Source organism: Crocodylus porosus, unplaced genomic scaffold (assembly GCF_001723895.1).
Source record: "Crocodylus porosus isolate Cpor-Errol unplaced genomic scaffold, CroPor_comp1, whole genome shotgun sequence".
NCBI lineage: Eukaryota > Metazoa > Chordata > Crocodylia > Crocodylidae > Crocodylus > Crocodylus porosus.
Window position 1 is genome coordinate 29,292,440 of NW_017728949.1, and position 15,639 is coordinate 29,308,078.

The window sequence follows — 15,639 nt, forward strand, 5'->3', positions numbered from 1 at the left end:
TTGTAGTTACAGAAGTAGGATATTTCTACACATTCTGGTCTAAAGAGAATGAATGTCATGAATTCTTTTTGTGGTCAAGTACCAGAATTAGGGACGCTGAACACTTGTACTTTAATGTCTACTCATTTGTAAATGGAAATGGTTTAAGTTTTCAGATATAATTGCAGTAATTGAATATGCAAATATATACAGAGACCTCAGGCATTTCTTCAAATATAAACATCTTTAATGTCATTATTGTAATAAACTGGTCAGGGACTTTTGGGAGTAGCCTGCAACCATTCTGAACCTACACCATCCTCATATGCTGTTTTTTCAATCGACAAACAATGAAAAAAGTACAAAGCCAGTTGCAAACACTTTTTTATTAAACTGTTAGTGGAAAAAATAATTATAAGTTGCTCCAAATGACAGTTTCTATACAATATTTATAATCCATTTTTAGTTTTCAAATAGTAGTTGAACATAAAAATAAAACAACAAAAATATAAACCCCCCCCAACCAAACCAAGCAAAAAGTAAACAGTCAAGATGACAGGGAAAAAGAAATCAGAATACAAAAGCTTTGTACAATACAGAGTACTGGTGAAAATTATGGCGCAGAAATATGAAGTCAAACAAAATTTTCCACTTTACTGAGTAACTTTCCTTGGATTTGTGCTTGTTACTTAACTTCTGGAATATCTGTTAAATGATGAAATAGTGGACGACCATGAACGCAGCCTTTATTTTCATTTCCAAGCTCTTGCTTCATCCTGTGAATCGTGCTCTCTACATCCTCTTTTGACAAATGTAAAGGTAGCTGCCGAACCAGACGCACTGCTTCTCCCTGTGGAGACATGGGTTGAGGTGTGGGGGAGAAAAAAAACAAATAGTGTTACCTTGTAACAAATTAACTTGTGGCTTCAGTAGACTCAGTAGGCATTCCCTGGGGTGGTTTTTTTTTTCATTTTTCTAGTGATAAATTCTACCCCAAACATCCAAACTACAACTCTCTGGCAAAAGTCTCACAAGTCTATCAAGGCACCATCTGAGATACAAAAACAGAAAAAGAAATTACAGCATTGAATCAATTTGTGTTGCCAATCTATTGGTTATGCTTGTCTTCTTTTTAGCATGTGGAGGGGATCCAATCTTGTTGACAATATTCAACAAATATGAAAACCTCTAAGTTACAGTGATATCAATGGGAGCTGAAATATTTACCAGCTCACAAAACATATTTTGTCTGTGGCAAAATCATGATCCAAAATTAAAATGACGCTTTCCTACAGAAATTTTGACCAATTTATAGCATTAAATAATTACATCTCTGTATCTAGTCTATACAGTCACCACAAGTGTGTACATATAGTAGTAGAAAGTCTTACATACTAATTGACTATATGAATGTGTCTATATGAGATGCTTTACTGTGCAGTGTGTGAGTCTACAAGTGCACATGGTTACTGTGCAGTAAACCTTGCTAAGCATGAGTAAATTTGCTACCTGAAAATGCAAGTAGCAAATTTACTTGAGATTACTAACTCTGCAATAATACTTGTGTAGATGACTAACCAGGAGCAAATCTGCTCCCAGTCAGCTGGCCACCAGGGGGCGGGAGATTGCTCCTTGCCCCTGGGAGCTGCCTGCTGCCAGGGTGGACTCTGCCATAGGAGCCCAGGCAAGTACTATGTCCCCCTGTAGCAGGGAACTCCAAGGTCCCTGCTGTGAGACTGCAATCAGGAGTGGGGCCTGGGAGATCCTTATCTCTCGGTGCCAGCTCCACGGTTGTGAGGCCGGCACTGGGAGATCCCTTATCTCCCAATCTCCTGCCCCAATCTGCTGCTAGCTGCCCCACTGGCAGATTGGAGCAGGGGCCTGGGACCTGCCCCTCCCCTGCACCTCTTTTCAAGTCCCTTGGCCCCGTTTGGGGAGCCAGGGCCAGAAGCTTCCTGCTGCTGGGGCAGGAGAACATTGTCCCCATCCCAGCAGCAGGCAGCCTCCCTGGGGGCAAATTGCAATGTCCCAGCCCTAGCCAGGAAGCAGCTATCTCCTGACCTGATACTCCCTGTCAGCCCTTGGGCTAGCACCCAGAGGGAGCTTAGAGCTCCCTCTAGTAGTGGCAGAGGCCTATTGCAGGGCCTCAGGAAGCGGGAGCAGTTTGCTGCCATTAGCAGCATTGGTTCCCTGCACATGCAGATGTCTGCCCAGGAGCATTTATTCATGAGTAGTTTACTCGCGAGTAAACTGCTCCTGGATCTAATGCACATGTAGTCAAGTTCATGCTATCAGATCTGATATTTAGGAGATGCCTGGTTCTATGTTATAATCCTTAACTCTGAATTTTTATCCTCTCTATGTCAAGTCCGACTGGGTACTCAGCCCTATATTTTTAAATTATTATTTTTTCATTGTGATTGAAGGCTTTATGCCTTCCTGTTTAATGTTTACCTTCCATCTGCTATTATTGCTGTGTAACTCCACACACAAAAGTGGTTCATATGCCCAACTGCCTTAGTTTACAGTCCTTTCATCATCTCTCAACATTAGTCATACATATCCAAGTCCAATTCTCCTGCCCTACCTGAGAACCTGGGTGGGAACTTGGTGGGCAAAGGAAAGAAAGTTTCTTTCTCTTTCGGTTAACTGTCACTCAAGTCACTTCTTGCTGACCAATCTTTCCTGGGCATACTTTTCTATGGTGTATCAGCATGCCCTCCTTTGGATAGTAAAACTATTTTGGCTCCACAGCCAATACCCGTCTTTCTCCCCCAGAAATATGGGACACGATTTTCCTAAAGTATTTAAAAAGTAGCTGTACATAAAACATATGTACACTCTTAAGCCCAATTTGAAAAAAGGATCTTAATACAAGAAAGGATTTTGCATATGGTTGATAAAGGACAGACTAAAGAAAACGCTTCAGTATTTTTTTGTTTGGAGAACCCAAGTTATTTAATCTTCAATCAATGCACTGAGAAGAGGCAAGAAAAGTGGCATAATACTGATACAAGCCATACTGGGCACATCTACATGTGCATTAATGCACTGCAGTAGTAACGCACTGTTATTACAAACAATTACTAACTCAATGCACAATAACCAGTGCTACTGCACAATAATGCGGGTGCAGGTCTTTTTAGTGATGCTAACACACACCAGACTCAGTCTACTACGCATTAGCACTATTTTTGCCATGAGCGCTAATGCACAGCAGAAATAATTTACTGTACATTTAGCATCTCATGTAGAAGTGCTCACTGGGAACCAACATATTTCCAATTGTTCAGCTTCTCTAGTATTTATTATGTAATTTGTGTACAAAACTGTTCATAATGAAAATTGTCCATGTAAAGACAATGGACAATACACCTATTTGTGTATTAAACACTGGCAAGAGTATTAATTAAGAAAAATGGTAGAGAGAAAGGCCAATGCAATGGTTAAAGTTAAAAGATTATTTTTATTTCAGTGACAAGTGTTGGCAGGTGGTGCTTTTGTACTTTGATATGATTTCAGCCATTTCAGGGTTTTAAAGCAGTGCCTAACTTAAAAAAAACATTTTGGTACAAAAATAGACCTTGATTCACATTTGTACTCTTTCCTCTTTGCATAAATTTATTTTTGTTGCACCAGAGGTACTTAGCTGTAGAAGTCTGAAGTCAGGTAGAAGGCAGGGCAGGGTGACAGCTTAGGGCACCTATACACATGCCAGATGTCTGCTCTGACACGTGCCAAGTAGAATTAAATCGAGTCTGTTGAAGTGTACTAACACACTCCAGCAGCCTCCGCGTGACCTGTATTCAGCATTCACACACTTCAAAATGGTGGTGGGGTCACTTTAACTAAATCTCGTTGAACAAGCTCTAGTTAAAGCGCTCCCACTGCTATTTTGAAGTGCAGGATGCTGAATACATGCCACTGTGGGCATTTTAATTAAAGCAGCTCTCAGAGCCACTCTAATTACAGTGCCCCCACTTCGCCCGAGAGCACATGTAAAAACTCCCTTAGGGACTGTTTGAGAGTAGAGAACAAACCACTTCTTCATATGCTAAATAGGTTGTTGCCTATGTAAAAATCAGCACGTCCTCATACAGATCTATTTCCTATGTGATTTCAAAGATGCATCTCATGACTAGTAGCAAAGCTTCTGTTCTTACCAATGCAGAGCCATAATAGCAGAAACAGTATATTGAATCTATACCCCCTTGTTTAACACAAGTCTTTCAGAACAGAGCTACACTCAAAACAAAAAACTAAAGAGACTTTCAGACCATTTCAGCAATTTATTGAAATGTAAGATAGCTGATTTGCTTTCAAACATTGGCTGTTTCTTACCTCCAAATAATTTATCACTTTAAGAGGTCTACACTCAAATACTTCTTTAGCATTTTTATTTATCATAGCATTCAGAATTTCTTTTAAATCAGATACACCGTAGTATGGCATACAATTAGCCATTCCTTCTATTTCCATCTGGTTTTCTGTAGCTCCAACTCCTGGCAATAAAAGAAGAAAATATTAATATTCTCTGACATCAATAAATAAAGTGGATTTTGCATACTGTTTTGATTTATATCTCAGAATATGCCCAGTGAAAATAAAACTGATGTAAAAATGCTTAGTAAATTGGCCAATAGCATTCAGGAGAGCTAAGAAAATTAATTTTTCCTTCCTGGAGTGAACAGCCTGACTTCCCACAGGGTTTCCTATTAAATCACAAGACCTTTTCAAGCAACACAGTTTACTTTAGTTCAAATTCCAGTTAGCACTGTTTAAAGGTTTATATCACTTTACAATATTTCCACCGCTGGACAGGAGTTTTAATCCCAGGGCTTGTATTAAAACGTACATGAAATTAAAGTTGAAGCTGAAACAGCTGCATGTAATATAGCTTGATTTTTGCACCATATACTAGTGGTGCAATGCACTCAGTTAAAACATCAACCAAAGTCAAATGTCTTCAGGACAGATCCAACTCCCATTTTAAAAACCTGGCAATTTTGTAATATTCATTACAAAAAACTGGCTATTTCTGTGCCAAGGCCTGTGGTGTTTGTTGTCCAAGTCAAGAAAAGTCCAACTCATCTTATTTCATAAACAATTTTATGTAAATGGCAGAAGCTTGAGATAAATTGTCTAGTATGAACTGGAATAGGTTAAAAGAACTATGAGAAGGAATCTTTGAAGGTTCTTGACTTTGTTACAAAGTAAGGTTTCTAGAAAAGGAAAGCTATGTTTATAGTTGAAATTGCTCAAATGTATCTAATTAATTAGTGTTAACTGAATGAGATTACCACTCCTTCCTGGACAATATTTATCTAGTATTTATTAAATGGGAATGTTGGTAGGAAAAACTGGATGGGTTCGAAGAGTAAACTTTAAAATGATAGCTGCTACCTTCAGAGTCCCTTGGCACTCTGCAATCCAAGAGAAGAGATCTTGACCAGACCAATTCAGAATGAGAGGAAACATGGTATTTCTCCCTCTGTCAGCTTCAGCTAAATATAACCACCACTTTGAATGTAAGAATCAAGTTCTCTTGTCTTTTATCTGCTGTCTGAAGAATCTAGTTTAGCCCACCAAGACAACTACATCTTTGCAATGCTGCTAGGTGGCTATAATCACAGAGATAGTTCACAAGGTCTCAGAAATTGTGCTTCTCCATTACTAACGTTACAAATGAGAATCAACGTTAACAACAGAAGCTATTCTTCTGTTGTTCTTTTATTTTCCTTTCCTATATATCTATATCTAGGTATCTATTTCTAGATAAAAATATCTATATCTTTATATTAAGGCTGTGTGAAATTTCAGCAGTTGTTTCATTTTGTAGGTGTTTCGGCCCTTGAAAGGACCAAGAGACCTTCCCTTGCCCTTCCTAGCAAGTTTGACTCTTGTTATTTGTTTCCTGTCTGTCCTTTCTCTTCCCTATTCCTGGCTCCTTGAAACGTATCACTCCAACCTATGCATTTTTGCCCGAGTGTTTAATTTCCCCATCTGGACTTGCTATCATAATGGCAGTCTTCCCTCCCCACACCATAGTCTCAAATCCCCTCTCAACGCTTTGTCCAACCTTTCTGTCTCCTCAGTTCTTGTCTTTCAGTCCCTGTTTTCCTCTCCAAATTGCTCAACCTAGCCTTAGTTTCCCCTCCCACCTCTTTCCTCATTGCTTCTTCAGTCCTCTCACTCCTTTATCCAATTTCCATTTTCCCTCAGCTTCAGCCAGCTAGCTCCCAGGTCCCCACCTCATTTTTCTCTTCTAGTCATCATCTCCTTGCTGTGTTCAACCAGCTGTTGCTCCCTTGGGTCTCAATCCCAAGCCTTCCTCTGCAGTCTCTCTCTACTGCTAGGCCCCAGTCCAGTTCCTTTTGGAAGTACTAAAGCACAGCACAGTAACTGCCTGTACTGTGCAATGTGCAAAACACTTGTCTAGATTTTGCCACTACGTCGCTGTAGCTGTGTGCTACAGCAGGGGAGTGCACTGCTATGGCAATGTAGCTGCTGATTGCGTGTACACCTACATGATTGCTACGTCGTCGTAGCGCACTGTATGGGGATGTAGCATGTCACCACAGGGCAATGTGCAGACATGCCCTATGTGAAATAAAATAATTATTATTCACTGTCTTCCAGTCAAATTAAAAGTCACAAGAAAGAAGATGTAGAGAACATCACTAAATGAGATAACACTAAGTTTGCATACATGTTTGGAAAACAGGCATAATGAAGGGTTGGCATTAGAAGACAGCAATGGCAACTTTAAGAGAGACCCTAGGAAGCACTGTAGCTCTGGAAGGTGAATACGACCAAAACAAAATCTGATAATGAATCAAATTAGAAATGATCATCTGCTCAGGAAGAAACCATTGGTTATTGTCTGTTAGAAAATATCCTACATGAAATCTCATTTAATTTCTGTTAGACACTATTGAATTAGCCAATTTGTCAGCAAAAAGCACGCTCTATATAAGATTAAAAAAATAAAACAGTATTCTTTTGAAAAAGAACCTACATAGCCTCTTACTGAGAGGCTTGATGTAGATGCTTTTTTTGAACCTATCCTTGAAGGTTCCCATATGTTACAGTAGATCTGTCATCACTCTACATATGCAGGATGCAATAACACAAGAAGCTATAGCATTTCCAACAGCTCTATAGTGAATCTGCCTTGGACCAAGTGAACTGCCCTCTAGGCACCACACCCAAGAAGCTAGTTTCTCTTTGAACTCTGACAGAAGAAAAGTTTGCTGAGATTTGCTTCCGAGAAGGCTGTCTCCAGATTTTCAGTGATGGAGGAAAGTGATGCAAGTTATTCAGTATAGAAATGTTGGAACATTCACTCCCTATTCTTGAGATATTCTGATCTTATACTAAACAGCTTGGCAGTATGATGGGATTTCACTGGAGAGTAGACTGACAGAACTAGTTTGAAAACAACTCTGATACAGACTCCAAAAATCTGCTCTAGCCAAATGTAAAATGTATGCTAATGATCTTGAAATGAAAATAAATGAGTGCTCAGATCCTAAAACAGCATGTCCAGACCCCCACTAATGTCTCCAGTCAAGTGCAGAGCAAAGCAAAAAGTAGCACAGAACTGTCTTTTAAGCCTCCTTGGGGAGCTTGGGTGGAGAACTTTGGTTTTAACTGATAGGGAAGGCCGGTGGGACTAAGGAAATCCCATCCAACTCACCAAGAGGCTGACAGGACTCATTTACTGATGATGCTAATGGTATATGGACTGGGCCCACAATAACCAGAAGAAAATGACCTGCTGTCTACAAAGAGAAAGTACTGGGTAGTTTTGCAGGTGTACCAATAGACGCATGACCAAGTGTCAGCCTTTTGTTTTAAAATAAAAGGGGGAACTCACATTTTATTCAGCTGTATTGAATACTTGCTCATGATAGTAAGCAAGAAAGAGGTTCCAAAACAGGGATTAAAAAAAAAAGTCTGGAATGTTAGGTAGATGTAACCAGAACAAAGAACCGCGTGTTTAGCATACCTGCACTAGCTCAGATATAATACAGTCCTTTCCAAAACTCATCTTTGCAGCATCTGATTAAGTGAGCTGTGGTTCATGAACACCTATGAACACCTATGTTTCTTAAATTCAGTTAGTCTATAAAATGCACTTCTACCTTGCCTTCTACCTGACCTTTACCTCAAAAATAGTAGTCATCCATATCCAGTTGTAGTTTAGATAAGAGCACAAAACTAGAAATCAAAAGACCCTGGTTTTATTCTCCTGACTGTCTATACTACTTTGGGCAAGTTATTTAACTATTGAATGATTCAGTGAAAGCAAACATTATATTCATTTTCATTCATACCAAGCACTGACACCTAATATAGAAAAAAGTCTGGCACAACTATTTAGTTTAGAAGCTTTCTAACAACCATGCAATTATTTACATAAAGACTGTATATTAATTATACACACAAAGGGAGAAAATTTGAGTTGCATGGACAATCAAATTCCTAGCATTTCTAAGTCTCTGAATGCCAGACTTTGAAACTGAAATGTTAATGGACTACTTCTATATGTAATAAGATAGGCAGCAAATTAGTGCCATATGCATAGTCAAGATTACATTTCATGAAATACATATGCTTCATAGATTTCATAGACATCAGGGCTGGAAGGGACCTCGGGAGATCATCAAGTCCTTTGACTAATCAGAATGGAAAACTACTACTAAGCATATGAAATACTCTAAGAATTAAACTGATTATGCAGGGATTTATTATACACATTTTTATTTCCTGAATTAGTTAATATAACTTTAGTAATCACCAAGGATCCTGGTTTTCTCTGTTGAAAAATCAAACATTCTCTGATAAAAACATGCAAATTCTCCAATTAACCCCCTCCCAAATCTGCTATTAAAATGAAATGCCATTATATATATATATATATATATATATAGTTATCAATTTAACACAATGTTTTATTGATATATTTACAATTTTAAAGCAATTTGGAAGCCTATCAGTGTTTCAGTCACTATAATAAAATAAATTCCTATAAATAAATTCCTATAAGTACCTATAAATGTTGGTATTTGATTTTGGGTTTATCATGGAAAATCAGAGCTCCCCTGCCCCCTTCGCTCACCAGGACACAGGGCCAGGCCCCTCATTGGCAAGCCACAGCCCCCTATACACCCACCCCTGCTAGGGGGAGCTCCCAGTTGCCAGGGTTATGGAGCCAGGGACCCAGGTCCTCAGGAACACAGCCTCTGCCCCCTGCAGCAGCACCCAAGCTCTGGCTGCCGCCTACAAGAGGCAACAGCTCCTGCAGTAGAGGGGAGCATGGAGCTTGGCTCCCCCTCCCACTTAGGCGGTACAGCCAGAGTGGAGCCTGTAGGGGGACGGGCGCAGGCTGCCCATTGTGAGCTTGGTATCCCCACCCCACACCCAGGCCTTCGCAGCCCAGTCGGCAGGACCCAGCATGGCACAGCAGAGCGGGGCTAGGCAGGGAAGCTCTTTGCTGTTGCAAGCCCCGTACTGCCCTGGCAAGGTGTCCCCTGCCCGCAGGGTAGATTTGTGTCCCTCGATGCTGCGAGGCAGACAAGGGACACCTTGCCAGGGTGGCGCAGGGCTTGCAGAGGTGGCTGCCCAGCCCTGCACTTCCCTGCCATGCTGGGTCCCACCTGCTGGGCCACAGAGACCCTGGGGAGAGGACAGCAGGTTGGTGAGCCTAAGCCTGTGGGCAGCCTGCACCTACCCCATGCACAGATCTGGGGAGCACATGCCCTGCCCACCCCCATTCCCCCTGAGAGTGCACATAGCAGTGGGGAGCAAGCCCCCACCCACCCCGGACGAGCTGCCTGCAGCCCCGTCCCACTCCCTGCCCAGGCTGGTTTCAGGCCCCATCCACTGTCTGGGTTGGGCAGCAGCTCCAGCCCTAGGCTGCCTGGTGGCTATGTGCGTGTGTGAGCACACACATGCACATGGCACCCACTGCCTGACCACCCTTCTCCCACTCCACCCAGCTCTGCCAGCCTGCAAAGAGCTCTTTGCAAAAGTGGAAAATCCACATGCTCCTCTGTTAAAGTGAAAAATCCATGTTTTGTTTAAAAGGGAAAATTTGTAGGGGGTTTTGTTGTTCTGTGAGAAACAGAAAACCCTGATTCCTGGAAATCACCAAAGACTAAAAACATCATTCTTTGAAATCTTTTAGTTAAGTATTCTTCTTGAAAGGAAAGTTTATGCTGTGTTTGAACAAAGCATGCTTTTGTCATTAGTTTTCATTTCCCAGGTGAGAAAGAAAAGATTATGCTCTTGGTCAGATAAAAGTCTGAATGAACCTAAGGCACTAAAGGTGTGACTGGTTAGTTACCTAGTTAGTTAACTGTTTGACAGGATTCCACCCATTCTATCATGTAAACTGGAAAAGTTTGACAAGACCAAAACAAAAAAAGGAAAAAAGGTAAATAATCATACCTGGTATTACTTTTATCCTAAATCCATTTGCTACAAGCCTTGGATCCGTTAAGTAAATTGATTCACCAAATCTTTGATAATCCTTCGATAAACTCTTGAGTGTGTTCATATAATGAACTCCACTAAAAAGACTGTAAAACAAACAAAAAACCAAATGTGATAAAGTTTAAAATGATCCAGACCAAACCAAACCCCCACAGAAACAAAAGCATGGCCTAGTAAGTAGAGATATAGACAAAAATAATACATTTACTTAAAAAGACAGTTCCATTATTTTAATTTATTAATCATGCTCTTGTAAAAATTACATCTACATATGCAAACCCCAAGGATACATTTGTATTTACAAACAGTGAAAATAAACTTTTGGAAGTCATAAGTATTATAAAAAATCTAGGTCAAATATATTTGAAAAAAGAAACAAATGTGCCAATTCTATTTATGTATCTTAAAGAATTGTAATTTATATTCTAAAGATAAAATAAATTAAAGCAAAAGCATACTCTTATTATATGATTCCAAGGGGACATTTTTGTTCAAAATTAAAGCTACTAGGTAAATAAAGCAAATATAAAACATGAACCAGTTTAAACTTATGATAAATTATGGAAACTTTAATGATATATGGATAAGGACAATTCTCTTACATTTTATATATTTTCTATAAAAAGAAAAGCTGCAAAACTAGACACAGGACAGTATAAGTTGGTGGAAAGTTTTGAAATTAGGAAGCATTTTAAAAACCTCTGGGTACTGGATTTTTTTTCCTGCTAACAATAAAATCAGTGACAAAATTCATTTAATTCCTTTAAGACCATGATTTTAAAAGGAGCAGGAGCAGGAGAAGGAGCAGATCTGCTGAATAATTTCAATGCGTGATTTAAAATGTAAAAATAATACGTAAATCTAGAGAGTCACTGACTCTGTGGCTAAGGTCTCCTCAGCATTTACTGCAGATAATTAAGTGACACTTTAAAAAACAAAACAAAACAAAACTAAAAACCTTGCACCACTCTACAGTACCTGTCTGTTAATACAATTGGTTTGTCCAGGGTCTCTACAGGAAGTTTATGATTCATAAGTAATTTTTTATACAGAAGGGCTTCTTCCACTCTATATGGGTTCAGTAACATTATCTTTTTTTCAGAAGCCATTATCCAAACATCAGGAAAACTCAGACGATGGATCAGGTAAAGCTCATGTTTATCAAAATTGTTCTCTTCATGCCTCTGAAGTTCATGTTTGAAAGAATTCATTGAGAAGGGCACTTGAACAATTTTCACAGGCTTGTTGGATTTCTGTTTCTTTTCAATTTGAGATTGAAACATTTTATCAAGATTTTGCTGGTTGGAGAGAGAAGCCTTCAGTCTGAGCTTTTGCTTTTTATCTGTATCCTTCGTTGACCTTGGCATTTTCTGTTCCACAGCTTTCTTTGTCTGCCTGTCATATCGCTCCAGATCCTTAGCAGCTTTCTCTTCATACCTAAAAGGAAAAGATTCAGAAACGTAATGAAATAAAGCCCTGATCGCAGCACACATTTTAATACAACCTAGCACTCTGACTCCTTTAAGTAGAGAGAATACTACTGTAGCCATCATGGTCTCTGCTGGAAGGGCAGAAATCGCACCCCAGAAACATGTAGGTGGGAATGCCTGGAGAATGGATGGAGCCTTTGCTCTTCCTGCAACTTGGCAGCCAACAAGCAAAGCAAGCTATATTCTGCAAAAGGCTGAAGAGTAAGGCACCAGTACTCCTCCTACAGGGTCCATCTGACTACAGGTGTGTAATCAGAAATACCATACCTTACAGGCACCTGAAATGCATGAAACTTTCCACATGTCCATCATCTTAGGCTCCTTCTGGCAAAAATAAAGTTGGCGCCTATGGTATATTGTATCTGGTTATTAGATAAAAGCAGCCATTTGACAGCAAGTTGCTCCCCAGTACCAGGTTGTGAGAGCAAGAGAAACACCTTTTTCCAAGTAAAATTTCAGTAAATGCCTATAAAGATTAGGACTGATGCCATAAAGAAACAGTAATGACACTGGCTTAAACTGCCACAGATGATTCTTAAACATGCTTAAGTTATACAGACATATAATAATATCATCAGGCTCTTATCTGTAGTACTGAGTTAGGTCTTTCCAAGTTATCTGAATTTATCTGTGCTTTGTAAAGACTTCAGTATGAAAAGGGATGGAAAACATTGGGACTGCTTCAAAAACATGATAAGAGATGTTTAAAATAATTAATAATTCTGGGAAAGAAAACAGAAATATCTCAAAACAACAGCCAGGTGGTGCTTTGTGATTAGCAGGGGGACGGGACTTTTTGGGCAGTTATGCCACAAATTAATCCCACACCATCCCTGCCTGATCTGTTGCTCTGCTTTCTGTTCCCCATCTCCTCCTGCACTGCTTGTTCCCTCCCTGATCTGCTATATGCTATACACACAAGCGGCTCATACCACTTGTGGCACACATGCCACAGGTTGGCTATCCCTGTCCTATCAAATGACTTTGCCTCTCCTTCTCCAATCAGCTAAATTATATGCAACTAGTGTAACAAATACTGAGTACAAGTGAGACTCAAATAGCCAGATTTGTTGAAATAGATAATGAGAACATTGAGAGTTACATGAGAGAAATAATAAGGAATCTCAGCCATTATGCTTAAACAAACCACTAATTAACAAGGATTAAGAAAGAACCCCTCTTTTAAACAAGTTATTGTATAATTGTCTACACTGCTGTTTCTTGTACCTTCCTTTGAAGCAATTAGTACAAGCCTGTTAGGAATAGTATACTGAATTATGTTGACCACTTGTGATCCACTGTGGTTCCACAGCGCTTTGGTACCTTTGAAATGAGGACACTTCTACACCAATGCTTAGGTACAAAGATTAGAACCAGGGGCCCAGTCATAAAAGTGGTGAGCACTTGTTAGTAGAAAATTGGAAGCTTGGTTTTAAAACTATAGAAAAGCATCACATGGGCACATGGGGAAAAACAGTAAAGCCCAGGAAAGAGCTGAGATGCAATAAGTATGGGACTTAAGAAACAATAAAGGGATTTGGAGGAACTTTCTGATTTTGTGGGTAGTCAAGCATTGGAACATGTGACTGAGACGTTATGGACTTTCAATCCCTGGAAGTTTTCAGGTTAGGCAAACATTTGAGTGAGATGGTTTAAGTCAGGGATGATCTTGCTTTAAACATGGGCCTGGACAAAATGACTTCATGAGGTCCCTTCCTGCCCAACTTTTCTATGATCCTAAATAATCCCACTGATGTCATGGGAGAAGAAAGAATTTGATATTCAACAATGGGCGTGGGTACTGTACAGTCACTTACAAATGGATGGGCTCTTTTGTGGATGTCATCAACAATAAAACAACTTAAATGTTATTTAACGTTTTATAAATGCAGGCATTGTGCAGTATAAATCTATTAAGCTGACTGCTTCTCAAGGTACAGGACAGGCATGACAATCTGGTGACTGAAGCAAAGGAAAAAGCTGATCTCTTCAAAGAGTTCTTTGCCTCCATATTTCTGATCAGGGACCGGGACAACTCCCCCACAAGGGTTACGGACAAACTCAGAAGACACGACACCATGCCTAGGGTCAGGGACAATTTAGTTAGGGAACTTCTGGAGGGGCTGGATGTGTTTAAATCAGCAGGTCCAGATGCTCTTCATCCAAGGGTACTGAGGGAATTGGTGGAGGTTATAGCAGGACCCCTGGCATGGCTGTATGAGTGCTCGTGGTACTCTGGCCAGGTCCCAGAGGACTGGAAAAAGACCAGTGTGGTCCCCATTTACAAGCTGGGGAGAAAGGAGGACCCAGGAAACTATAGTCCAGTTAGTCTCACCTTTGTCTTTGGGAAGATCTTTGAGAAAATTATCAGGGAGCACATTTGCGGGGGCCCAGCATGGGAGGTAATGCTCAGGGGCAACCAACACAGGTTCACTGCGGGCAGATCCTGCCTGATTAACCTTGTTTCCTTTTACAACCAGGTCACAAAGTCCTTGGATGTGCATGCTGAGGTGGATGTCATCTACCTGGACTTCAAGAAGGCCTTTGACACTGTTTCTCACAACATGCTCAAAAAAAAACTTGGCGACTGTGGCATTGATGCTTTCTGTCAGATGGGTGGCAAATTGGCTCGATGGTCGCACCCAGAGAGTGGTGGTGTATAGAACATTTTCAACTTGGAGGGATGTGGGCAGTGGAGTTCCCCAGGGCTCGGTCTTTGGGCCTGTGATATTCAACATCTTTGTCAGCGACCTGGAGGTGGACATGGAAAGCACGCTGTCCAAATTTGCTGATGACACAAAGATGTGGGGGGAAGTGGGCACATTGTTGGGGAGGGACAGAATCCAACTAGATCTAGACAGGTTACAGAGGTGGGCAGATGAGAAAAGGATTGAATTCAATGCAGACAAGTGCAAGGTGCTGCATCTAGGGAGAAGGAACCTGCAACATACCAAAGGCTGGGGAATACCCTTCTCAACAACACAGTGGCTGAAAGGGATCTTGGAGTCATTGTTGACTCCAAGACGGACATGAGCTGCCAACGCAAGGAAGCAGCCAGCAAGGCTAACTGCACCTTGCTGTGCATCTACAGATGCATCACAAACAGGTCCAGAGAGGTGATCCTTCCCCTCTATGTGACGCTGGTCAGGTCACAGTCAGAGTACTGCATCCAGTTCTGGGTACCACACTTCAAGAGGGATGTGGCTAACCTTGAGAGGGTTCAGAGGAGGGCCACTCGCATGGTCAGGGGGCAGCAGGCTAGGCCCCATGAAGACAGACCAAAGAGCATGAAACTATTCAGCCTCCACGAGAGAAGACTGAGGGGGGATATAGTGGCTGTCTATAAATTCATCAGGGGGGACCTGTGGAAAATAGGTGAGGCTCTGTTCTCCCAGGCACCACCTGGGATAACAAGGAAAAATGGCAACAAATTGATTGAGAGTAGGTTCAGAATTGATTATCAGGAAAAAACTGCAGCATCTTTATAGGCTCGGCAGTGCTACGTTGGATAGCACTACAGAAGAAAGAGACTTGGGGGTCATCATTGACCAGAAGATGAACATGAGCCTCCAATGCGATGCTGCGGCTAATAAAGCAACCAAAATGCTGGCGTGCATCCATAGATGCTTCTCGAGCAAATCCCGGGACGTCATTCTCCCCTTGTACTCGG

General features: G+C 40.9%; 1 protein-coding gene across 2 annotated transcripts in view; it reads right to left on the reverse strand.

Moving 5' to 3' along the window:
- Window positions 1-345: 345 nt before the first annotated feature.
- The window catches only part of PMS1 (PMS1 homolog 1, mismatch repair system component), a 78,216-nt gene continuing 62,922 nt past the window's right edge, over window positions 346-15,639 (reverse strand). For both annotated transcript variants that reach the window (XM_019554000.1, XM_019554001.1), the window contains 4 exons: window positions 11,458-11,916; window positions 10,435-10,565; window positions 4,321-4,481; window positions 346-829 (listed from right to left, as the gene is read on the reverse strand). In XM_019554000.1, the coding sequence (XP_019409545.1) occupies window positions 665-829; window positions 4,321-4,481; window positions 10,435-10,565; window positions 11,458-11,916 (916 nt within the window). In that variant the 3' untranslated portion in view covers window positions 346-664. The remainder of the gene's footprint in view (window positions 830-4,320; window positions 4,482-10,434; window positions 10,566-11,457; window positions 11,917-15,639) is intronic.